Source organism: Rhinoderma darwinii, chromosome 13 (assembly GCF_050947455.1).
Source record: "Rhinoderma darwinii isolate aRhiDar2 chromosome 13, aRhiDar2.hap1, whole genome shotgun sequence".
In the NCBI taxonomy this organism is placed as follows: domain Eukaryota; kingdom Metazoa; phylum Chordata; class Amphibia; order Anura; family Rhinodermatidae; genus Rhinoderma; species Rhinoderma darwinii.
The window spans coordinates 28,090,889-28,117,330 of record NC_134699.1 but is presented as its reverse complement, the minus strand read 5'-3'; the positions used below and the strand labels follow the sequence as shown (position 1 = coordinate 28,117,330).

The 26,442-nt window shown below is 44.5% G+C and overlaps 1 protein-coding gene and 1 long non-coding RNA gene across 3 annotated transcripts in view; one reads left to right on the top strand and one right to left on the bottom strand.

Annotated features, from left to right (window-relative positions):
- The first annotated feature begins 3,425 nt into the window (after positions 1-3,425).
- On the top strand, positions 3,426-8,943 carry LOC142665818 (uncharacterized). 2 transcript variants are annotated; one of them, XR_012851579.1, is made up of 3 exons: positions 3,426-4,998; positions 7,039-7,088; positions 8,663-8,943. It is a non-coding gene; the product is annotated as an uncharacterized LOC142665818 (long non-coding RNA). The 2 variants fall into 2 exon arrangements; XR_012851578.1 differs by having other exon boundaries at positions 3,426-5,009.
- A 710-nt stretch (positions 8,944-9,653) lies between these two features.
- Positions 9,654-26,442, bottom strand: part of CNTNAP1 (contactin associated protein 1) — an 80,895-nt gene continuing 64,106 nt past the window's right edge. Inside the window, exons 19-24 of the mRNA XM_075845590.1 lie at positions 25,508-25,735; positions 24,642-24,772; positions 19,930-20,023; positions 16,197-16,427; positions 15,930-15,974; positions 9,654-10,166 (exon numbers count right to left, since the gene is read on the bottom strand). Of these exons, the coding sequence (XP_075701705.1) occupies positions 9,976-10,166; positions 15,930-15,974; positions 16,197-16,427; positions 19,930-20,023; positions 24,642-24,772; positions 25,508-25,735 (920 nt within the window). The 3' untranslated portion in view covers positions 9,654-9,975. The remainder of the gene's footprint in view (positions 10,167-15,929; positions 15,975-16,196; positions 16,428-19,929; positions 20,024-24,641; positions 24,773-25,507; positions 25,736-26,442) is intronic.

Genomic DNA, 26,442 nt, shown 5'->3' with positions numbered 1-26,442 from the left:
ACTTGGCTCAATGAATTTAGCAGGGATATTTTTTATTTGTTCAATGATTCCCCTTCTAAATTCATGTAGAAACTGAACAACCCCAGCATATGAAGGTAGCAGTGGAGCCCCCGCTGGCCACCTACTTCAAAACCGTGAACAGACAATACTGAAAGAGCTTATTTGTAGGAGGTTTGTGCTTCCGAGGAATCGCTCCACTTTCTTTTGGATGGGCAAATACTTTGTTCCTCGTGCTTTTTCACATGTTCCTGAAAAGAATTGCGGCTTGTTTAACAGGACTGTATCTGAAATCCATCATCCGATAGTCATGTAATCGAACCTGTGTAGGCTTTGCAATGTTTGAGGCAACAAAATGGCGGCTTCCACTGTGTCTTTTTTTACCATGAACATTGTGGTGCATTAAATTCCTAATGCAGATCCATTTTATAGAATTACAGGACCTTCGCATCTTTTGCCATTGAGAGTCTCCTGATGTTACAGAACTTGATTTGTCTAAACCTAAAATATTATCCGTTTATGTGAAAAAAATCCTGTGTTTTGCATAGACTATATGAATATAAATGTATACACTAATATGCATGATTATATGTTACCATCAGTGTATGCAAAGTCATGTTGTTATATCTAACAATTTTATGCACATTTTAAAAATTATATCTACAGTAAATACATATTGTGGTCTTTTATACTGTCTGTGTAGGATGTTGGGCGGACTTCACTGTTATGTATGTTTGTGACAGACCTATATCTCTAAAAAAAATAATAAAAAATGTAGTGCCTCTTAACTGGCCTTTTTGCATGTGCAGAACAGCGTTTGTCCATGCTTTGTGTTGTACAGAACTGTATGCTCAGACCTGAAATGTGGTATTGACGTTACCAGTTAGGCATTTATGAAAACCAGTGGAAGGTAAGTGACTAATAATTCCCTTTACTTATATTTTTCAGTCATTTACAATCAGGGGTAGTACAGAGACAAACATGCATGTTCCAACATTAAAGGTAACCTGTCACTAGGTATGGAGCCGCTCAACCACCAGCAGATCTTTATGCAGCTGGGGTTTAGTATTCCAAACATGCCCACTTCAAAACCAGATGTTTCTTGAATAGTTAGTGAAAGAACTTACAACTTACCGAGATAAATCCCGGAGATGATTCCAGCGGTGCCAGGCACACGCGTATGGCTTGGATGAACACGAGTACCGTACACCTCGCTTCAATGCGCAGTGTACTGTACTCGGCCACGGGACTCATTTAGCTAAGTTATAAGTTCTTTCACGGAGTCTGGGAGATGAGTCCACCGGCGTTGGGCGCCCTGATGAAGCCAATGACCGTACACTGTGCATGTGCAATGAAGCAAGGTGTACTGTCCTTAGCTTCATCTGTGCAATGCACCTGACAATGCTGGACTCCTCTTGGTAAGTTGTAAATTCTTACACTATTGCCGAAACAACATCTGGTTTTGACGTGGGCATGTTTGGACCGCTAAACCCCAGCTGCTTAATGACATGCTAGTGGCTCCAAACCTAGAGACAGATTCCCTTTAAAGGCTATGTCCATCTTTGCAACTAACTATTTTAGTTGCATTGGAGCAATAAAAAAAAGTGTAAAGCAACTTTAAAAATAGTATTGATAAAAAAAATATCCTACGGTTTTTGTATACAGCGCCTCTGCAGATCTATGTGTCTCCATTGCAGGAGACTGCAATTAAACTCGGAAGGGATATGACTGCAATCTTTCCCCTATTACTCTCTGTAGATTAGCAACAACAGATGGAAGGTAGTAGCATAGGGCTATTCGTAAAGTTGCTTCACTTTTAATTTTATAGAGATTGAAAAATGATTGCAAAGGAGGACATAGAGCTCATATCTTCCCAAAATTCTTGCTAATGCTTGTGAATGTTCCTCTTCTGGCAGTGGTTTATTTACTGCATGCCTGATCCTTATTTCTCCCCATCTGCCGTCATGGGACAGCTGGGAAGCTCCCATACACACTACATGGCACGTTAAAAAGGGTAGGTTTTGACGACTTTAATCGACCTTGTCTGGCCAGGTTTCGGCTGCACTGTTTCCAGCGTCCCTCTTTCTACTGTAACAAGCCATTTTTGAGGGTGTTAATGTGTATTCTGGTCAAACAGGGAATGGAAGGAGGATTCTGTCTTGTGTACAGGTGAGTGCCTGGATAGTCATCTACCTATACATTAGACACAGACTCCCCCCTAAGATCCCTTTTACACCGGCCAATTATCGGGCAAACGATCGTTCACAAAACACTAGTTCCTGGTAACTGCCCTGTGTAAACAGGGCAACGATAAGCCGATGAACAAGCAAATTCTCGTTCATCGGCTGATTGTATAGTTTACACGGCCTAAAATATTATCGTTGTCAGCAGCGATCATAGTAACGGATGCTCGTTATACATTACTGATCATAGCTCCTTGTGAAAGGAGCAAACGAGCTGTCTCGTTGAACGCACTCGTTTACACTGACCTTGTCGGGCCGTGTTTACTCTCCCTGTATGCAAATCTACTTGTCCATATGCACACGGAGTTCGCAATGCAATCACATAAATAAACTAGGACATAATCTGGGAGAAAACCGCTATAATATAAGATTTTAAATTTGCTTTCTACAATAATATACATTTTTGTAATCGAACCTTGTGAGCAAATCTATATAATGAAACACACTCAAAGTATCCATCATACATCTTTTATTCCTTTGGGTCTTGTTGAATAGAATGAGTTTGTAAAAATACACAGTTTTGTCTTGTAACATACATGTAAATATATATATATATGCATTTGTGTCACCATATGGCATTCTAGGGGGAGGGAGTACGATTTTCATTTTGACAAAACTGAGATTAAATCCGTATTAAATTAACACGAGCACCAAGCAGAGCACCTTACCGACCACAAGGCCAAGGGCTAACTAAATCTGGTTAACATAATCCCTACATTCCTATAAGTAATTTCTTACATTTTTCAAAACGTTTACGAAAATGCTATAGTGAATTAATATGGAAGTAAATCTGAGCTTATTATATCTGTACTATAGTAGACCATTAACATTTGTCACCTATCCACGGCACGGCTGCTATTACTGGACTGTTTGCGTAACTTCCATAAAGTTTCTATAGATTCTAAAATTGCTCCATACCGCTGTCGTGCGGGTGAAGATGATTGGGAGTCCATCATTAGTGACTGATGAGATCCCTGTGATTGAACATCTATCACCTATCCTGTGGATCTGTGCCAAAGATTCGTGGTTGGAAAACCCATAAGGCCATGATAACTAAACGCTGCGGAATTTCTAGCCGTTTCTGCGTGCAAGAGTAATTGACATGCTGCAGATTGAGAATCCGCACCGCAGGTCAATTTCCACGCTTCTTATCTGCGTCTTTTTTACGCAGCGTGTGGAGATTTGTTGAAATCTTTGCTGCTATTGTAATACGCTTTGGAATTGCTGCAAGGAAGTTCTGGATTGAAATTCTGCAGTGTTTATGCTATGTGTGAACATGGTCTTAAACTGACCAAGATGTAATTGAAAACTAAAGAAAATGTTGCGTACAATCTGTAAATTCTACATTTGTAAACATAGAAATATTTAATCTAAAACGTAAGAGAAATTGTACGTCCCAGAATCACTGAATGCAGGTTATAGTGTTGAATGAGGTGAAAGAAAGGAAAATGACTGGAACAATATGAGGGACCCGTGCTGCTTCAGGATGTAGGTGAGTGACTATTCATATTAATACAAACACATTGGTTTTGTACAAAACTAAAGTCTATCCTCACAATATATTTTTATACTGTGTGGGATTAAGGAAATGCTTATGAAATGACCCACAAGTCCAATAGATTTCACTGTAACTGGGAGAAATAAATGATAAAATGTAATTATGGTTATTTAAAATATATCTCCACGTTCACTGAAAAAGGATTATAATGCAGGAGTGTGCGCAATAATCGTTTTTCTGCATAACTTGTATTAGTGATTCTGCTTCTTGCAGCAGCACGGACCTTGCATAGTCCGTGCTGCTGGCGGCTCATATATCTGCAGTAGAATAGAGTGTCCTGCTAGTCTCCATTGCAGAACGGCCAGTAGCTCTATAGGATTCTAGAGCGGTGGTGGTCATTCTACATAAAGGGGGCAAATAAGCAAAAATAGATGGCTAACTTTTTTTGACCTGATAAAGACACAGGTTCTGTGTTAAAACGCGTAGCCATGTATGAAAAATCTTTAAAATTATTACCAATTCTGCTAATACTCCTATCAGTAGCGCTTTCTATTACATCCATCTATTTTTGCTTATTTGCTGTCCTGTTGCGATACCGTGGTCATGGTACCAGTTTTTGAAATGGAGAGCTGCAGCTGACTTTAACAACTATATGCCTGCATCAGTGTTGTACCTGTACTGTACAACTCCCATAGGTGAGCGTAACTGCTTCTCCTTACATTTTATTAATCTTATCAACCAGGTTTATCTTGCACCATGTGGCGCTGGTTTTTTCTCTTTTTAGGTTCTACATAAGGGTGCCGTGGAGACTAGCAGGACGCTCTTTCACAGAGTTATGAGCTGCCGGCAGCACGGACTATGGACCGTCCGTGATGCTGTTGGAGTATAATACTTTTTCATTGTTATTGGAGGTACGCTTTAAAGTGAACATGTCATGCTGTCTTATTTGTGGGCAGCATGTTATGGAGCAGGAGAAGCTGAGCAAGTTAACGTAGTTTTGTAGGAAAATTTTCAGTAGAACTTGTAATTTACTAATCTTACTGTCAGGTTAAGAATCCAGTGGGTGGAGCGACTAAATGCATGGCGACACAGGGAAGGCTGTCTCATTGAATAGGACCACCGTCAGGCAGTGATTCCAATCAATACATTTCGAGTGTATAACGGTATGTCCAAATTAGCCTTCTTTTTCTTTTTTTGGCAGTTTGACGTGATCTCAGCAAAACCGAATCATTTCTGAAAAACCGCCACAAAAAAACGAATGTAAATATACGGTAATTAATTTTATCACACAAAAACTATATATCTGCTCAGTTCATCCTGCTGTTCACATCAGCATTGCCTTTCCGTTCAGGGGTTCCGTGGGCGGTGTCCGTCAGGTTAACCCCTCAACGGAAAGGCAAATGGAAACTGTAGGTTCCGTTTTCCTCGCTCTTGATCTCAATGGAAACTTTGTTAATGGTTTCTGTTGGTTACCGTTGTGACAGGGTTCCGTAGTTTTGACTGAATCAATAGTGCGGTCGACTGCGCTATTGGTTCAGTCAATACAACGGAAACCATTAACAATGTTTCCGTCACCATTGAGATCAATGGTGAGGGGAACGGAAGTTAAGGTTTCTGTTTGCCTTTCCGTTGAGGGGTTAACCTGACGGAACCCTCCGACGGAACCCCTCAACGGAAAGGCAATGCTGATGTGAACAGGCCCTAATATGCGGTCTGCATATCGGACAGTGTTTTCAACATGACCGTTTCACTTTAAAGGACAAATCAAAAATAACCTGGTTAAAGAGTAACTGTCATTTCTCAACTTTTGACATGTCCGTGACATGTCAAGTTTTGATCAGTGGGCGTTTGGACCTCCATCCATCGCTGAAATGAAGGGGCAGAAGCATTGAGCTTGTCTTCAGCTAACCCCCCCCTGAGAAAAATCTGAAGTTGAAGGGGCATAGCTTCTGCCCCTTCGTTTTAGCAATTGGTGGAGGGGTCTCAGGATCAAAAACTTCTGACACGTCACTATAACGTGTCGAATGTTTTATGAAATTACAGTAACTAAGTTATTGGGGGGGGGGGGGGGGGAGTTAACAATGCTCTTACGTGTAGAAATGGCCCAAAAAGTAGCAACTTTTCCCCGCTCTTGTAACTTTCTCCCCGAAAACACACAAACAGTCGTGGACAAAATTGTTGGTACCCTTCTGTTAAAGAAAGGAAAACCCCCAATGGTCACTGAAACCACTTGAAACTGACAAAAATCATACTTTTGAATTTACTGAAAAAATACTAATGTAAATCAGACTTTGCTTTTGAATTTTTGTTCAACAGAAAATTTTTAAAAAACAAACTAATGAAACTGCCTGGACAAAAATGATGGTATTCAAAAAATATTTTGTTGCACAACCTTTTGAGGCAATCACTGCAAACAAACGATTTGTGTAGCTCTCAGTGAGACTTCTGCACCTGTCCGCAGGTATTTTGGCCACTCCTCGTGAGGACGCTGCTCCAGCGGTCTCCGGTGTGAAGGCGCCTTCTCCAGACTGCAGGTTTCAGCTCCAACCACAGATGCTCAATAGGATTTATGAGCCTTGATCTAAATGCTATTGAGCATCTGTGGTTGGAACTGAAACCTGCAGTCTGGAGAAGGCGCCTTCACACTGGAGACCGCTGGAGCAGCGTCCTCACGAGGAGTGGCCAAAATACCTGTGGACAGGTGCAGAAGTCACTGAGCGTTACACAAATCGTTTGTTTGCAGTGATTGCCTCAAAAGGTTGTGCAACAAAATATTAAGTTAGGGGACCATCGTTTTTGTCCAGGCAGTTTCATTAGTTTGTTTTTTGAAATGTTTCTGTTGAACAAAAATTCAAAAGCAATGTCTGATTTACATTAGTTGATTTTCAGTCAATTCAAATGTATTATTACTTTTGTTAGTTTCAAGTTATTTCAGTGACCATTGTGGGTTTTTCTCTCTTAACAGAAGGGTACCAACAATTTTGTGCATGACTGTAGCTGCATAAAGAATGGAGCTGTCATCAGAATTGTATTCCTTATGCAGGGATACACAGCGCTACATAGGAGGTATCCCAAGGAAACACTATCATTGACCAGGGTGTTTATTGCATCAACTGTCGTTGAGACCTCTGCCCAACACCAATACCCCCAGTTATATTCATTTGGTAAGAAGAGTATTTTGCTGGGCACAATATATATAGAAAAACAATGAAATAATCAAGCAAATATCACTTCAACAAGAAAAACTCTTGGAAAATACAGATTGCACTTTCTGAACGCTACAATTTATTACTGTTTCAGGGTATGACGTTCTCTTACCAGTAATCTGATCTTACATCCATCATAACTAGGTGAGCACAACATCCCTAATAATATCAGAAGATAATGATATCGGTTACATATCTTGGTTTTTTGCATACTTGTTTATAGTGTGAGATCTACAATACCACAGCATTTCCATTCTTCTTTATGTATAAAGCTAAATTATTGTAATAGATAGGACTGAATGTAATGTCCTTGTTCTGGCAGTGTTGTTGAAGGTCGTTTCTGTCCGGTGTGGTCAGCAGCCACTGTGAAGTTCAGAGTGGTCATGGGATAAAACAGGCTTTCTGTGCTGTCCACTGCAAAATAACCAGGTTCCACTATACAAACGGTCTCAATAGCATTCTAGGAAATAGAATTCGCCCAGAAACAACGCCTCTCTTGCCCACAGGTTGTGTCTGGAATTGTAGCTTGGCCGCATTTGCGTGCATTGACATGAGCTGCAATACACAACCCATAGACAACAATAGCAACGTTTCTGGGGGAAGAAAAAGCTGACTTTTTCTCATCCCTGACCACCCCTTTTATTGTACAGCATTCTGCTTACAGATTGTGTCTTGCAGTTGTGCATTGTATGACATTTTTAATTATAAATCCCCATGCACACATTGCATTCTCTTTCCTGCTGCAGTTTTGCAATGGCTTTTGGGTGTGCTGCAGTAGTGGTTGTGTGACCCCCAAAGGCGGAAACAGCCAGTCTTCCAATCCGCAATGAGACAGACACTTGTCACAAATTGATGACGTATGATTACATACCAGTCAAATCGTAATGTCCTATTGAAAAGTCGAATCGTTTTTGTAGCCAAACCTGGGGTTATATCTAAAACCAGAAGAAAGCATACAAAAACCACTGATGTGTGCATGGCCCCATAGAAATTAATGGGTCAGTGTGCTATCTGCAAAAATTGCAAATAGCACACTGAAGAAAAACACGGTCATGTGCACGAGCTTTAAATGAGATTCTTATTAGGCTGGGTTCACACGAGCATGTTACGTCCGTAATGGACGGAACGTATTTCGGCCGCAAGTACCGGACCGAACACAGTGCAGGGAGCCGGGCTCCTATCATCATAGTTATGTACGACGCTAGGAGTCCCTGCCTCGCTGCCGGACAACTGTCTCGTACTGTAATAATGTTTTCAGTACGGGACAGTAGTTCCACGGGAAGGCAGGGACTCCTAGCATCGTACATAACTATGATGCTAGGAGCCCGGCTCCCTGCAGTGTGTTCGGTCCGGGTCTGGCGGCCGAAATACGTTCCGTCCATTACGGACGTAACATGCTCGTGTGAACCCAGCCTTATAACTAAATCCAATTAAAATCAATGGAACCTGTTGCCGTATCAAGTGTTCTTTTCACCATGTTTTATGTGTATATAGCTTGTATGGTGTGATCTATTACCACTGTGCTGTATTAGGTTTAGAATAAGTCCATGAAAGCTTGCATTTCAGATGAGTGATCCTAAACCTTTACAGCCAGTAGCTTTTACAAAAATCAACTTGCATTTTTGCTCAGCAGTCCTTTAAGAACATTCATGCATATCTTCCACGTCTGGGTTCTCTAGATTAATCGAGGCACATCTTATTTTCCATTTTTTTTTAAGAGACCAAACTCTGAATTATTGCCAGTTCACTGTAGGATCAACATTGGAACGTGTGATAACTACAAGCCAGAGAACTTTGTACAGGTAAATTCTTTGTATGACATCAGGTCACGCAGGTGGATTGATCTCCTAAAATCCATGAAAAGCATGTTTCACTACCAATTATTCTAAAGGTTCATTCTATGCAGTGTAACCTGCTCTAATTTTCAAAAAGATCCCTCATAGCAAAAACATTGTTTCCATAGCAATCAATGTGACGGGATTAACAAATAGCATTCCAATTTATACCAAATTCCCATTTATATTGCTTCCAGTCGCTATGGCATTTTAGGGCTTTAGCCCGTGACAGTCTATCCTGAGGATAGGCCATCAATTTTCTATCAATATCTAAACCTTGGGGGTCAGACTCTACTCTGGGCACCCCTGCTGATCAGCTGTTTGAAGGGGCCACTGTAATGTGGTCTGCTGCTACAAATGTGTTGACGTTTTACAGCAGTAAGCAGTGCAGTCGATGAAGGGGAAGCAGTGGTTTTTGGAGCGTCGTGGCCCTTTCTAACAGCTGATCGGCAGTGGTGCCAAGAGTTGGACCTCCACTGATCAGATCTTGATGGCCTATCAAGGATAGGCCATCAATTTTCTGTCACCGGACAACCCCTTTAAATTGCTTCTCTGTAGCAGTATTTATTGTGTGCTGACCAATAAAAGCAAAGCAGAGTGTGTAGCCACTGGGTACACATACAGATAACCTAGGCCCTAGAGCTTCAGTCATCAGATGTTGGTAAAAAGTTGCTTGTACCTTTAGATACTTGGTCCTGGATGGAATATGCCTTCTCACTATGCGCAAACTGTAACGAAACATTCAACAGTTTAGTCAATGGAGTAATAAGTACTTCATTTTGTATGCCCTGGATGGAAGCACACTTATTGTATATTCTGTAGGGGTCCATTCCCTGCTTGTAGTACTGTTATAAAAAAAAATAACCATATCCGCTCTCTAGAAATGGAAACTTTTTATATGTGGATAATTATGGATCAAAATGAATCACAGTCCAGGAAAAACCGTAACAAAGGCAGGTACTGGAAGATGAACGATATACTCACTCCTCGAAGAGCCTACTGTTCTTTGACTGCTCTACCAGAAGACCCTTAGAACTTTGTCAGTCCATTATATCTATTTTTCTGTGGTCCATCCTCACCCCCACCATCATTTTCCACAAAAATAAAACAGGACCAATATGGTGTTGCAGTGGCAAAGTTACCAGACTTCCTCTGAACAGATGGCTGCTGCTTCCCGGAGAATACTAGAGTCAAGGCTATTCTGATCTAGCCCCTTCTTCCTCAATTTGTGGCAGGGGCTGCTCTTTCCTCGTGGAAGACTTTGGAGCGCTTGGAGCATCTATAGCTTTTGGCTCATTGGTGAGGTAAGATCCTTTATACCGGTGAAAATAATGATAAACCAAAAACAAACAGGCAACCGCAAGGAGGAAGAGGAAAATCACTACAACTGGTTAAAAAAGAAAGAGAATAAGTTCACTTTATTATCTTGAAATTTGTTTAAGGCTCTTTTACTATAAACATAAGTTCATGACATGACCTCTACTTTCAAGTGGTTAGAAATGCAAATGTAGATTTCTAAACTTACATCTGGTTTGTGTGCAAACCTGGTGCCAACTAATATGGCTACCATAGGGTTTCTTTTGGCTTTCCCAGACTCCTTAATGGTAAATCTGCTTGGTTATGCAGCGGTACATCCTCTATTTCAGTATTGCTGAATAATCTGGCAGATTGGAAAACTAAAAATCTTTCACCTAAATATAACGAAAATAGCTAAATAAAATGTTAAAGGATTGTCTAGGTTTCAGCAAATAAAATATAAATTCAATATAAAATGAATAAGCTTTATCCTCTGAAAGTAAACTATTGTCTTCGTAAAGTGACAACCACACAGGTGCGTGGCTTGTTACAATACAGTAATGCGAGTTCTGTCTTAAAGGAGTTTTCCCATCAGAGAAATTTATGACATAGCCACAGGATATGAAGCAAAATGAAAGGTTTTGAAGCATCACAAATCCCGAGTCTGGCGCGGTGCACGCTGTCAAGCCAGGCAAACCCACTCCGGCATGTTGTAGATTCCAAGTAAAATAGTCGAACAACAGCACACGTCTCCAGATAATCAAAGTGGTTTCAAGTGGTCAGAACATCCACGACAAACAGGCAACGTTTCGACCCATAGTGAGTGTGGGGTCTTTGTCAAGCCTTGTGCTGTTGTTCGACTATTTTACTTGGAATAGCCACAGGATATGTCATAAATGTCAGATAGGTGCAGGTCCCAGAGGTGGGACACGCATCTATCTCTAGAACGGGGCCCCCTAAACTGCGTTCTACTGCTCAATGTTATGGCTGAAGCGTGTGATTCCCGACCATGAATTAAGGAAACCGCATAGTGAATGGCAGTTACGGAAGCAGCGTAGCATGAGAGCTACACTGTTTCCGTAACTACGATTAAGTTCTATGGGGCTTACGGCTCAGCGAGTTACGTGGTTTCCGTAATTCACGGTCGGGAATCGCATGCTTCAGCCATAACAGAGCAGTAGAACGGGGTTTAGGGGGGTAATCCTTTAGCTTTTCAAAAGAGAACAATTTAAGGCTATTTCTTACTGACAATAGATTTAATTTAAAAATAAAAAAAATAACCCCCCTCCCTAATAAAGATTTTATTATTTCTAGCCGTTCAGCAGCCCTTCCATTGCTTAGTGCTGTGTGAATGATAACAAAGGCTGCCCAGGACAGGGAGGAAATGTGATCTATGCTGTAATAGTTTTATTGGTAGAAGGATTCACAGCAACACATTGACACCTGGGCACAAAGATGGTGACAGGATATCAATGCACAGAAGAGTTAGGGTTGCTATAGGGACATCAACAGGATGTGGGAGAGACTGGCCAGCATAAAGGAGATTAGAGAATAAGGAAACACCTGTTATTTTAATAGAACTATAAAAGCAAATTGGATACTTAAAATGTTATATTACTGGTAGGAAAGGAGGTACCAAGGAGTTACTAATCTAGAGGTAAAACCATTCCTAAAGGTTGAGTGTTTGTCTATGGCTGCACAACTACATTTTGATCGATGGCGATCTTCCATTACATGACTGAATGTGTATGTTGATTTAATAGATCAGGGAAATATGCAGCATCCAAATACGTCAGGGGAGAAACAATAAGAAAGTAAAAATCCAAACTTTGTGATCTGCTTTTCCCATGATGTCAGATGTTCTGGGACGGTCTGCCAGGCACCATAAGGTACCCACAGTGCAGATTTGCTGCCTATTTTGCCTGCATTTTGTAAGTCACAACCAGATTTGGATCAGGGAGGGCAGACCTATAAAGCCTTTCTTTATAGATGTCTTTGGTTTAAGTTCTGTTTCAGGTTTTGGCTTAAAAGACTCATGCAAAATCGGCAGCAAATCTGCACTGTGGGAACCCAGCCCAAGGGTCCATTCAGATGTTAAAGAGGCTCTGTCACCACATTATAAGTGCCCTATCTCCTACGTAAGGAGATAGGCGCTATAATGTAGGTGACACAATCTCTGCACTTCGTTACTCTGTCTGTGGTAGTTACAGCAGAGGAAGCGTGATCTCGCTGTAAATGACAGGTTACAAAGAGATCACGCTTCCTCTGCTGTAACTACCATAGAAACCGTAACGAAGTGCAGAGATTGTGAATAGACATCCCGTGGAATGTCTATTCACTGTCTAAACACTTCAGTATCGTTAATGTGTAAGTATAAGGCTGGGTTCACACAACCTATTTTCAGGTGTAAACGAGGCGTATTATGCCTCGATTTACGCCTGAAAATACGGCTCCAATACGTCGGCAAACATCTGCCCATTCATTTGAATGGGTTTGCCGACGTACTGTGCCGACGACCTGTCATTTACGCGTCGTCGTTTGACAGCTGTCAAAAGACGACGCGTAAAATTACAGCCTCGTCAAAAGAAGTGCAGGACACTTCTTGGGACGTTTTTGGAGCCGTTTTCTCATAGACTCTATTGAAAACAGCTCCAAAAACGGCGCGAAAAACATGAGTTGCTCAAAAAACGTCTGAAAATCAGGTGCTGTTTTCCCTTGAAAACAGCTCCGTATTTTCAGACGTTTTTGGCTCAGAGTGTGAACATACCCTAAGACAGCACATAAGGATCTAGCAGGATCCCTATGCGCTGAGTAAATGGATGGAGAGGAGTCCATGAGGCTGATTGGTCAGCGTCATACACTCCTCTGTACAACGCCCACTTGGTCTAAAATAAAAATACGCCTACTTGGGCATTAAGACACTCATTAGCATAAATCTAAAATCACTAATAAAGTGGTAAAAATGTATCTTTTTTTTAAATAAAAAGCACTGCTGTCACCTACATTATAGTGCCGATCTCCTTATGTAGGAGATCGGGCACTTATAATGTGGTGACGGAGTCTCTTTAAAGTACAGTTAAATTCGCATCCAAAAACCACATGCGGTTTTACCATGGTTGGTTGTATTTTCCGAGGCAGTAGGATTTTTGTTTTACGTCAACCGCATCGAGAAACCCTAGTTTCGCAGCGATCACATGCATGCCGACGGTAAGGAGCTCCAAGATACAGCTGTCTAGAGACAGCTATATCACCGAGCCTGAGTGGTCTCTGGTCAGGTGATCGCTGTGACAGCCTGTCGCAGCGATCACCAGTTGCATCTTCTCCCTCTCTGGCAGACTGCCAGAGAGGGAGAAGAATAAATGTAAAAAAAAAAAAGAGGTTTGGTTTTTTTTGACAATTTTTTTTCTCTATAAATAAATTTGTCTATCTGCTACACAGCGACTTTGGCCGCGCATGACACTGGTCGACCAGCCAAAAATCGCTATGTCCCGTAGCCTACATTGCATGTAATAAAAGTCAATGTGGTAGTGTCACAATTCGCAAGTTGCCACGACATGACTGAAGTGACACTTTGGATTTCTTGCAACAGTTACTTGCAGGTCGCAACGCGACCACATTGACTTTCATTACTTGCGGTGTAGGCTATGGGACATGGTTTATAGGTTGTCCGACCAAAGATCGCTGAGTATTTTGCAGGCAGAAAAAAAAATCTGCCTCAAAATTCCTAAAGGAATTTTGAGCCAGATTTTGACCTGCCTGCACTTATTTGCCGTGTTTTTCGCCTGATGCCATTGAGGAACGCGGGCGTAAAACGCTTTTTCGGCCTCCCAGCCCCCCGGGAAAAAACAACAATTTCGGCTGTATATTGGTGCTGATTCAGACGTGAAAATCAGCACCAAAAAACTCTGTGTGAATTGGGCCTTAGGGTGACGTTCGGTGTGGCGGATTCACTGCAAATTTTACCTGCGGATTTGCACAGACAAAGTCTGCAGCGGATTACAGTACAAGGCAAGTAGATGAGATTTTACAAAACTCGTCTGCATGCTGCAGACATTTTACACGGCAGTTTTTCAAACTTTGATATGTCGTTAAATTAATACCTTGGGGTCTACTTTCCATAAAATAATCATTTTTGGGGTGTCAAAGGGGTTTTCCAGTCCACAAAAATTGATGGCCTATCCTCAGGATAAGGCCCTATTCACTTGACCCGGTTTCCTGGCTGTGTGATGGCCGTTCAAAAAAACTTCAGTTACACGGCCACAGTAAGAACAATAGACCCCAAATGAGGCTATTCACACGACCGATTTTATGACAGCCCGGTAAACCGGGCCGTCAAAAAAATGGGACAAGCCCTATTTTCGACCGTTCTCCCGGCCCCCATAGAAGTTTATGGGGTCGAGTAATACACGGCCATCATTTGAATGTCTTCCGTCGCTAGCTCGCTTTCTTCCTCACAGTGCGAAGTGCATGTGAGGAGGAGGAGGGTATTTTTTTGCTCCCTGTAGGAGCGGAATCCCCAGCAACCGCTTCGGCAACACTGTGGCCGGGGATTGGGGATTCCGCTCCAGGAGTAGTCACTGTCCATATATGGACACAGTGACATCAGGGACTTCTGAAGCGGAATCCCCACCGCTGTGGCCGGGCATTCCGATCCAGGAGAAGTCCCTGCCTTCACTGTCCATACATGGACAGTGAAGTGAGGGACTTCTCCTGGAGCCATGCCCTACAGGAAGGTAGGGGGGGGGTGCCATCTATGGGGGATGATTATGTACAAGGGGGCTGTGTAGCACTACCTACAGCAGGGCTGTAGAAGTATCTACAGAGGGAAGTGTGTGGCAAAAAATGTACAAATTAAATTCATCCGATTTTAAGACGGACAGGGAACGGAAACATGGCCCGGAACAGATGCAAAACGGCCGGGAAAAACTGCCTTTTTTTTTATCGGCCGACACTTGGACCCTGTCGTGTGGATAGAGCCTTAGCCATCAATATCTGGTCATTGGTGGCCCGCCTACCCGCAGATCAGCTGTTTTGAAGGGGCCGCGATGCTTGTACCATCGTCGCTTCCCCTTCATTTCCTTTACTGCTCACACTGTGAATCGCTGACACACTTGCAGCGGCGGTTCACAGTATTACAGTATACACTTGAATGGTAGAAGGCTGTAATACTGTGAACCGAGTATAGGCCATCAGTTTTTGGGGACTGGAAATGCCACAACATCTGTAATGGTGATATGGTGTCAGCGAACCAGCTTTGGAAATTTTTTCTCTAAAAGCCAGTTTCCGCACCATTCATTGTAAGCGCCATCTTGTGCCCAGCATGTAAGAAATGCGCACATATTTGGTATCGTTGAAGTCGATAGAAGTTGCTAAATATGTATTCAGGTGTGTTTACCCAGTGGCATGCACCAGATGGAAAATAAAGTTGAAAAAAATGTTAATGTGTTATTTTAGGGGATTTTTTTTTTTTTACATTTTTCCTTCCATATTTGAAAAAAAAGTTAAATATATCTATTATTTTTTGACACAATATGGAAGCCCAATATGTTCTGAGAAAAACAAGACCAAATACATGTAGGTTGGAAAAATAATAGAGCAACAATTTGCTTTTAAATTGTCACATGGCTAAAACTTAAAAATGGGCCTGGTCAGGAAGGGGGGTGGGGGGTAAAGCTCCTGGTCAGGAAGTGGTTAAAGGGGTATTCAAACCAGCCTCAAATAGAGGAGAGGCCATGGCAATGTATGTCACTATCCATTGACGTCTATGGTAGTTCTAGAAACCTCCAAGCAATCCTGTGGATATGGTATTCTTACCAAAGACATTTAAGAGATTGAGAGAGGAAATTGTACTCACATGCAATGATTCCAGCAAGACCATCATCATGTACGTGAGGAAATACTACAAGACAGAACATAAGATTAAGGTTTTCTATAGTTGCTGGGTCAGAATACAACAGGTAAAATCCTGATTGAAGAATAACATTTTGCATATTATTTTGACCAATAACTTATTTTAAAACACATAAATGCACGGAAAGGCATGGTATTAACATTATAATGTCTATAGTCTATCTAAATCCACTTACAATAGTCAATTCTGAGTAACATGGTTGCCTCTTACCTGCGCCCATATACCATGGGTCCAGTTCGTATGGTATGTGATACACCTTCAGAGGCATAGCTCCACAGTTTGACTCCACCAGATTTCCCTTTACTGTTATAACTTCTGCTGCTCTAGGGGATCGGAAGATGTCTTGTATTGGGGTGATGTTGTTGAAGCGTACATCTGCCAGGCATCCTACAAAGCCGGGCGTGTTGAACTTCTGTACATCATCATCTATTGTTCCAGTCTCTAATATAATTGGAATATAAGCAATGACAAGAACTTCTTCAGAAAGTCAAAAAGCTCATGATTAGCAGACATGTTTAAAGAAATGAATGAGAGAACACAATTGAATTTTACTCCTTCACCTTTTTTTTGTCACTTTATGGTTTTCTAGCAAGAATTTATTCAGCCCTCCGTCTACTGAGCATTTAGGCCTCATGCACACTAATGCGTTTTTGCGGCCGCAATTCACCCCCAAATCTGCGGGTGAATTGTGGACCCATTCATTTTGGCCCATTCACACGACCGTGGTTTCCAAGGTCAATACATTGGCCGGGAGCCCAAACCGCAAAAAAAAAGTCATTTTACAGGCCGCATTTGCGGTGCGGGCTCATTGAAATCAATGTGTGCATGGTCCGTGAATTGCGGACGGCCGGCGGATGACATTCTGCGGCCGTCCGTGCCGCAATCACGACTACAGTCGTGTGCAGGAGGCCTTTCTCTTCCTATCCTATAAGATGTTTGATCATATCACAAAATTTGCTCTGATTGTTACTGTACTATTGTTGTGCAACTTTACTTTTTCTGAGTCTATATTGACAATTACTTTTAATAAAGACTTTGAAATATAAAATGATATTGTGTGTAATTCTCAGAAAAGGCCATTAGTGTCTCTAGCACGGGGTACCACAGACACGTGTCCCAGATCTCCTACAGATCACTCCTCTACAAAACTTCAGGAGGAGGAAGTGATGTGTGAGTTTCCACTAATTCTCCACTCACTGCCACTTCCTCTGGGATGATGCAAAATGCAAAATTGTGTGCAAGAGACTGTGCAGCAGCTGGCACACTATTCAATGGAGGCACCAAGGCCAGCAAGAGTAAGTACATTATTTATAGGAGAAACTTGGGGTAGCAATTGGTTGGCAGCAGATGTCACAACTAAAGGGGGAAACAGAGAAGGGAAAGTTGTGCTGCAAGAGCACAGAGCTAAAGATGTTTGTGTAGCGAACTTTGCAGAGGACACTTGTAGCTGGCAAAAGCCTTTATGCTTATCTGAGCCAGATGGAGAAGACAGCGAAAGCGAGAGAATGCTACCAGAAGATGTTTCGAGAGTAATTGGATTTAGTTGTTCTTCGCACTGATGATGGGCAGGGAAAGGCCCAGTTTGTGTTCACTTTCAGTGTATGTTCACACGACCTCTTTTCAGACGTAATGGAGGCGTTTTACGCCTCGAATTACGCCTGAAAAGACGGCTCCAATACGTCGGCAAACAACTGCCCATTGCTTGCAATGGGTCTTACGATGTTCTGTGCAGACGAGCTGTCATTTTACGTGTCGCTGTGAAATGACGGCGCGTAAAATTACGGCCGCGTCAAAGAAGTGCAGGACACTTCTTGGGACGTAATTGGAGCCGTTTTTCATTGACTTCAATGAAGAACAGCTCCAATTACGTCCGTGAAAAACGCGAGTACATGCAAAAACGTCTGAAAACAGCTCCGTAATTTCAGATGTATTTGGTGTTGTCGTGTGAACATACCCTTATAGTCTATACAGCAGTATGATACCACTCAAGTGGATGGTGCTATTCAGTGCTGAACCGTCTGAGGCGAAACTAGCATTTGCCTAAGGCAGCAACTACCAGGACCGCATGAACATTTGTGTTTTTAGGGATAATCGCACATCGCGGTTTGTCGCGATAACACTGCAATGTACAGAGATCCCTAAAGGCACAAATGTGTGCATGACCTGCATGGACATGGTTGTATGACCATATATGTTCAGGTCCTGAAGCCACGGGTTGGAGCTGCAAGGCTCCACAGAGGAGGATCAGAAGAAATAAGATCGTGTAAGGCCTCATGCACACGACTGTAATTTTGATCTGCAATTACGGATCTGTAATTGCGGATCAAAATGCTGATCCATTCATTTCTATGGCCCACGGACACCTTCCCATATATTTACGGGAAAGTGTCCGGGCCGTAGAAAGGATCCGAAAAAATAGGACATGTCTTTATAATTCGTCAGCATCATACACTTCCATTCACAATGCCCAGCTAGTAAAACAAGTAAACACGCCCAGATGTAACGAACACAATACACGCCCAGTTGGACATAACTTTAAACACGCCCAGTTGTACATAAGAAAGGCTCATTTGCATAAATATAAAAATGCTCATAACTTGGCCAAAAATGCTTGTTTTTGAAAAAGAAAAACGTTACTGTTATCTACATTGCAGCGCCGATCTGCTGCAATAGGAGATAGGGGTTTGAAAATCTGGTGACAGAGCCTCCTTAAGGCGGGATTCACACGACCGGGTCGTTCCCGAGCCCGAGTGCCGGCCGGTAAAATCGGCCATTCTGCCCGGCCGGTTTGCATAAAGTTATGCATCCGTGCCGGGCCGGGCAGATCCGGACAGTGACATCAGCGGCAGCTCCTGAACGGGAATCCCCATGTGTTCGGGGATTCCGCTTCAGGAGTTTCCCCTGATGTCACTGCCCAGATATGGACAGAGACATCAAGCGCTCTGTCCAGGAGCGGAATCCCCGAACACACGGGGATTCCGCTCCTTTAAGGAGCTTAAGTGCGGCTAGCACATAGAGCGGGGAGATACCTCCCTGCTCTGCTATAGTGGCGTCGCTGCAGTAGTAGCAGCCGCAGCAGCAGCAGCAGCTGCTGCTACTAGCGGCGCCATCGAAGGTGTCGCCGAGCCAGGGTGCTTTTAACAAGCAGGGGAAGGGAGCCAGCGCAGCGCTCCCTCCACCTGCTGTACACCCCGGCCCTGCAACACAGTGTACAGCGATGCCATTCGTCAGAATGGCATCAACTCCTCCTCCTCACATGCACTCTGCGCTGTGAGGAGGAGGAGATAGAGCGCAAGCGCCGGGAAACCCGGCCATCACTCGGAACACATTCCGGTGATGGCCGTGTAATACCCGGCCCCATAGACTTCTATGGGAGCCGGGCGGCCGGGTGCCCGGGCAAAGATAGAGCATGTCCTATTTTTTGACGGCCGGATTTCCCGGCCGTCAAAAAATCGGTCGTGTGAATAGCCCCATTAGGGGTCTATCATTCCTAATGCAGCCGGGTGCCGGCCGATTTATGAACGGCCGGCACCCGGCCGGGAAACCCTGCCGTGTGAATGAGGCCTAAGTAGTTTTCCTTTGATTGGGCACACCTGGCAAACTAATTATCACAGGTGTCTGAGATTGATTACAACGATCCAAAGAGCCCTAAGACACAATACCATCCAGGAGTTTAATTGAAAAACTAATAATTAAATGTTTATGACACTTAAATCCACTGTGCATAATAATTTGGAACACCTGGTGTATGTTAAAAAAAAAAAATCTGTGCATCAACATTTGCCGTAGAATTTTAATTCTGCCAATACTGCAAATCCATCAAGAGAACTACGAATTTGTTCCCTGTGGCTGCCCTGGTTTTCTCCTTGTAAATGCAGCAACTTAATTCATGCACTCAGTCTTGCCATTACATACCAGTAAGCTTTCATAGATAAATACTCACCTACAACCCTTCCAAGATAAATAGCTTTTGGAGAATCAAACTTGGGATCTTCCCACAATAAGAACTGTTTCTGTTCCACATCGTAATAGTCCACCTATAAGAGAAGGATTCGTTTAAAAAGCTCTTCATCTGCAGAATTAGGGTGATTTTATTTTTTACAGCGTTCACCATGCGTGTTAAATAACGCTATATTGTAATAGTTCAGATATTTACGGACGGAGCAATACCAATTTTGTTTAGTTTATTTTTTGACATGACTAGAGAAAAATATGGGAAAAGTTTTTTTTGTTTTTTTTTCCACTACTAAAAACGTATTATTTCACTTTTTTTATACACATTGTATTAGTCCCCCTGGGGGACTTGAACCAGCGATCATTAGATGGCTGGTACAATAGTTTACAATTGCAGTGTATTGTCATTTTTACAGGCTTCTGTTAAAGGGTTATTCCCAAGTTGAGTCAAATATTTTTTTTTTTAGGCATTCTAAGCTAAAATAAAAAATAATTTGCGGTTAAAATTGTATTCGATTTTTGGTACATACAACTTTTCGATCACTTTTTCAGAATTTTTTTTTTTTAGAGCAAATTTTGACCAAAAAACAGTGATTTTATGGAGCGGTCCCCTACAATGGCACTATCTACAGGAAAGGGAGGGTTGCCATCTATGGGGGGTGCCATCTATGGGTGCGCTATGTACAAGGGGGCTGTGTGGCATGATCTACAGAGGGCAGTGTGGCATTCTCTACAGAGGGCAGTGTGTGGCAGGATCTACAGAGGAAAGTGTATGGCAAAAAATTGACAAATGAATCCGTTTTTAAAACAGACAAGGAAAAAACCTGATGCAAAACGGGTCAAAATCGGCCGTTAAAAACGGAAACACGGCCTGGAACGGAAACATGCAAGTTGGATGCGAAATGGCCGAGAAAAACAGACGTTTTTAAACGTCCGAAACTCGGACCCTGTCGTGTGAATAGAGCCTTATGTCAGGGGTGTAGCTAGGGGGGGCTGGGCATGCGCCCCGGGTGCAACTCTGAGGTAGGGAAGGGGGGGGGCGCCACAGAGCAGCCGTACCAAACAGCTAATCGCTGCTGACAGGCGCCCTGAATGCCGGACGGCCGCAGCAGCGATCAGCGTTAGGAGGAGGCATTAGGTCTTGCGGCAGCATTCTGACTGAGGTCAGTGCTGGCCTGGACCAGTCCAGTCACCTGACCTCACATCAGTGATGAGGTCAGGCGTCTGGTCCATTCCCGGGCTGGCACCGACCCGGGTCAGAACGCCACCGCAAGACCTCCTGCCGCCTCCTAACGGTGAGTCACATCAGGGAGAGTGGTAGCGGTGGGCTACCGCTCTTTGCTCTGGCGGCAGTGTGGCACTAAGTACAAGGGGAGGGCGGTTCAGTGGCACTAAGCACAAGGGTGAGGGAGGATTCAGTGGCACGAAGTACATGGGGGGGGGGGAAGGGGGGTTGTGTGGCACTAAGAACAAGGAGGGGAGGGGTTGTGTGTCACTTATTACAAGTGGGTGAGGAGCGGTTCAGTGGCACTAAGCACAAAGGGTAGGGAGGGTTCAGTGGCACTAAGCACAAGGGGTAGGGGTTTCAGTGGCACTAAGCACAAGGGGGATGGGGGTTCAGTGGCACTAAGAACAAGGGGGTAAGGGGGGGGGGTTGTGTGCCACTAATTACAAGTGGGTGAGGGGGGTTGTGTGGCACAAAGTACAAGTACGAGGGGATTGTGTGGCACTAAGTACAAGGGGGCCCGTGTGTGGCGCCACGTACATGGGGGGCCGTGTGTGGCGCCACGTACATGGGGGGCCGTGTGTGGCGCCACGTACATGGGGGGGCCGTGCGTGGCGCCACGTACATGGGGGGCCGTGCGTGGCGCCACGTACATGGGGGGCCGTGCGTGGCGCCACGTACATGGGGGGCCGTGCGTGGCGCCACGTACATGGGGGGCCGTGCGTGGCGCCACGTACATGGGGGGCCGTGCGTGGCGCCACGTACATGGGGGGCCGTGCGTGGCGCCACGTACATGGGGGGCCGTGCGTGGCGCCACGTACATGGGGGGCCGTGCGTGGCGCCACGTACATGGGGGGCCGTGCGTGGCGCCACGTACATGGGGGGCCGTGCGTGGCGCCACGTACATGGGGGGCCGTGCGTGGCGCCACGTACATGGGGGCCCGTGGGTGGCGCCACGTACATGGGGGGCCGTGGGTGGCGCCACGTACATGGGGGGCCGTGTGTGGCGCCACGTACATGGGGGGCCGTGTGTGGCGCCACGTACATGGGGGGCCGTGTGTGGCGCCACGTACATGGGGGGCCGTGTGTGGCGCCACGTACATGGGGGGCCGTGTGTGGCGCCACGTACATGGGGGGCCGTGTGTGGCGCCACGTACATGGGGGCCGTGGGTGGCGCCACGTACATGGGGGGCCGTGGGTGGCGCCACGTACATGGGGGGCCGTGGGTGGCGCCACGTACATGGGCCCGTGTGTGGCGCCACGTACGGGGGCCCGTGTGTGGCGCCACGTACATGGGGGCCCGTGTGTGGCGCCACGTACATGGGGGCCCGTGTGTGGCGCCACGTACATGGGGGCCCGTGTGTGGCGCCACGTACATGGGGGCCCGTGTGTGGCGCCACGTACATGGGGGCCCGTGTGTGGCGCCACGTACATGGGGGCCCGTGTGTGGCGCCACGTACATGGCCCGTGTGTGGCGCCACGTACATGGGCCGTGTGTGGCGCCACGTACATGGGGGGCCGTGGGTGGCGCCACGTACATGGGGGGCCGTGGGTGGCGCCACGTACATGGGGGGCCGTGGGTGGCGCCACGTACATGGGGGGCCGTGGGTGGCGCCACGTACATGGGGGGCCGTGGGTGGCGCCACGTACATGGGGGGCCGTGGGTGGCGCCACGTACATGGGGGGCCGTGGGTGGCGCCACGTACATGGGGGCCGTGGGTGGCGCCACGTACATGGGGGGCCGTGGGTGGCGCCACGTACATGGGGGGCCGTGGGTGGCGCCACGTACATGGGGGGCCGTGGGTGGCGCCACGTACATGGGCCGTGGGTGGCGCCAGCTACATGGGGGCCGTGGGTGGCGCAAGCTATATGGGGGTTGTGTGTTGGCTAATTTATTTTCTTTTAACTTCTTGTTATGTTAAACTACCTTATACTACTGCTAAAATTGCTTGTAAAATGTAGAAATGCTTTTTTATGCTCGAGTTACATTACCAATCAATGAGGTGTAATTTTTTTTCCCACAATTTTTTTACAGAAAGCAAACATATCGAGGGGGAAGGAGATGTCTGGAAAGAAGGTGGGTGGGGGGCGGCAATCTGAATCTTTGCCCCGGGTGCTGGAGAACCTAGCACCTTCGCCTCTGCTTATGTCAGCTGAAAAAGAAAAAAAAGTTATGGCTCTTGGAATGCAACGATGGTAAAACTAAAATTGGCTGTCTTTAAGGGGTTAAAACTCTCCTACTGCTTTGTGTCTGCAGATCCTATGAAGGCCTATGTGTCCCTATTAATACAGAGGACAAACAAACACTGTGTTCTGGTAACACATTTGAATCAGATCACACACACAATACACTAATATTTATTTTAACCCCTTTGCTGCCAGAGGTTTTGGGACAATAGTCACACTTTTGAAATTTACTAAAAAAATACCTGTATTTATAAAAAATAGATAAAAATTATACACACACATAACCATAGTTAACACCAGGAACATTGTGAAAATGCCACCCTGCACTTTACAATCACGTAACATTTTGTAAAAAAAAAATGCATCAAAATTCATGTTTGTGGCTTAAAGTATGCCTGAGAAGCACTACACCCTATAAATCTACACAGTTCAGCCATAATATATAGGATGCTTGTACCCATTGCAGTTTTTGCTGCATGGCCCATAACCGTGAAACAAAAATGAATGCGGTCTTACTGCGCATTTGTAATGCGGTTTTCGGCCGTCTTCACAAAATCATCAAACCAAAGAGCCCAAAAATCTCTGCGATCCAGATTACAGTAAACGTCCAAGTCAAAAAAGTTAACAAGTGGCTCGATTAGGTGCAGGGAGTGATTACCATCTTACCATCAAATATAACCGAATCAGTGACAGAGGCTCCGACGCAGATGTGAATAGTTTCGTGGCAAAACGTGACTTATATAACAGGTGCAGCATACATGGAACACGATTGCAGTCTTTACCTATGTGGTTCCTCCTCAAATGATATCACTAAATGTTTGACTTCGTGAAAGTGCTGGGAGCTTACCAATTCTGAAATGAAGCGGAAAGGTGGCTGCTTATGTGCGATCACTTTACATTATAGAGAGAGGTGGTATTTAACCAAAAAGAAAAAGTGCGCTCACATGGCGGCTTCCACAGCATCAATAAAACTATAATGGAGATTGATTTGGCATGTGCGGTCACTACTCCGCTGAAAACATAGGACACCAAATGCAATAAATGGCCCACAGAGTGATAATGTGGTAGTTTGACTACCACTGACCACAAAACAAGACATAACTTGCCAAAAACAGATTTACTGCTAATGTGTAGAAATGACAGTCTATAAGATGTCGCCACAGTGCGCAATATAAGATTGTACTAGGTGAGAAGTTCTACAACACCACATTTACAATACCAACTAAGTTCACTACTCATAACCCAGACCAGCTAAGTAACAGACTGAAGTCTTCCAGGCTTTACATTACCTGATAGTAAAGTGTTCGGTAATCTCTGGTGACGTTAACCCTGTGAGGTCTGCCATCTGTCATGTTTTTCTTGCTCAGCAGGAAGACATTTTGGCTATAGCTCCGCAGTTTGTAATTTAGCTGTAATGAACCTGTGATCATAATGCAGACACTTAAAGTGGCTTCAGAAGCTCCATATATAAAAACGACATTAATTGACATGTATTGCTGCACAACACTATAGGAGAAATTAACTTTTCTGCACCAGTTTCTGTGGCACATGGACAGCCAGAGATGCGTCTCCAAATAAATTAGGCGCATTTTACTCCAGCACTCTTCATCCCTCTGTATGTTTTAGAAGGCATAATTAGAAACTTATTGAGGTGACCTCATTGTAGCATTCTACCTCACGGGTCCTAAACTGCAAATTGCTAATTTTTTCTTCATCCTATGTTGGTCTTATTGATATATTTGTTGCACAAATGTCACATAAAAATCTCATAAAAGTTGCATACAGCTCAGTGTGTTCCTATGTAACGCTACTGTTGTGCAACATGTTCAATTGTAACTGTGTACAGTCCCTTTAACCATTCCAGGTGAAAACGGTCATCAACTTTACATGGGATAGAACCCGTCCCACATCACAATTCTCTAGCATGCCCTTTTTTCATTGCCCCAGCCCCAAAATATATTAAACAACACAGCCATTCTGGGTTCAGTTGGCATCTAACTAGTTGCGCAGTTTAATCCCACTTGTTTATACCATGGTGAATCCATGGACCTGTACTTGCGGAATCTCATGGATATTTGCTTTCTAACTCTCGTGGGCTTGAACCATACTGACAGGTCAACATACATAAAAAAAAAAATACAAAAATAGCACTCACCATCTGGCCGGAGTAGAAATGCTATGTAATCTGTTGAGAATGAGCTGATGTACATCAAAACAGCTGGAGCAGTGCTGGTCCTGAAACTGAATGAAATTTCTTCACGTGTGAGGTTGTTAACAAGCAACGGAAGGAGTACAACTTTAGCAAACTCCTGGGCAGCCACCATCCCAGCTGACAGGATATTGTGACGTAACCATACCCCTGCCTCGAAATATGCACCAATATCTGTAAAAAGAAAAAAGTGTATACAGTGTATTCAAAACAGTCGCATCTATCTTTACATTTCATGTTTCGTTTTTTACTTTATAGCGTTGGCCTGGACATGGCTATGCCTGTACCCTGTTACTTTTTATGCAGGTTATGTTGTTTTGTCCAGCTGCGTCTTACTTGTACTTCACCTTGTATGTTAATCACGGTAAGGCCTCATGCACACAACCGTATTTTTTCCCACCCGTAAATACTGGCGTAAATACGGGTCCGGTGTCACACGTATTCGACCCGTTTTGCACCAGTATTTACGAACCCGTGCCCATAAAAATGGGTCCGGTGTCACCCGTATTCCACCCGTATTTACGGGCACGTTTTTGGCGGCAAAATAGCACTGCACTAATCGGCAGCCCCTTCTCTCTATCAGTGCAGGATAGAGAGAAGGGACAGCCCTTTCTGTAATAAAAGTTAAAGAAATTCATACTTACCCGGCCGTTGTCTTGGTGACGCGTCCCTCTCTTCACATCCAGCCCGACATCCCTGGATGACGCGGCAGTCCATGTGACCGCTGCAGCCTGTGATTGACCTGTGATTGGCTGCAGCGGTCACATGGGCTGAAACGTCATCCAGGGACGGCCAGGAAGTCGGGCCGGATGTCGAGAGGGACGCGTCACCAAGGCAACGGCCGGGAGACCGGACTGGAGGAAGCAGGAAGTTCTCGGTAA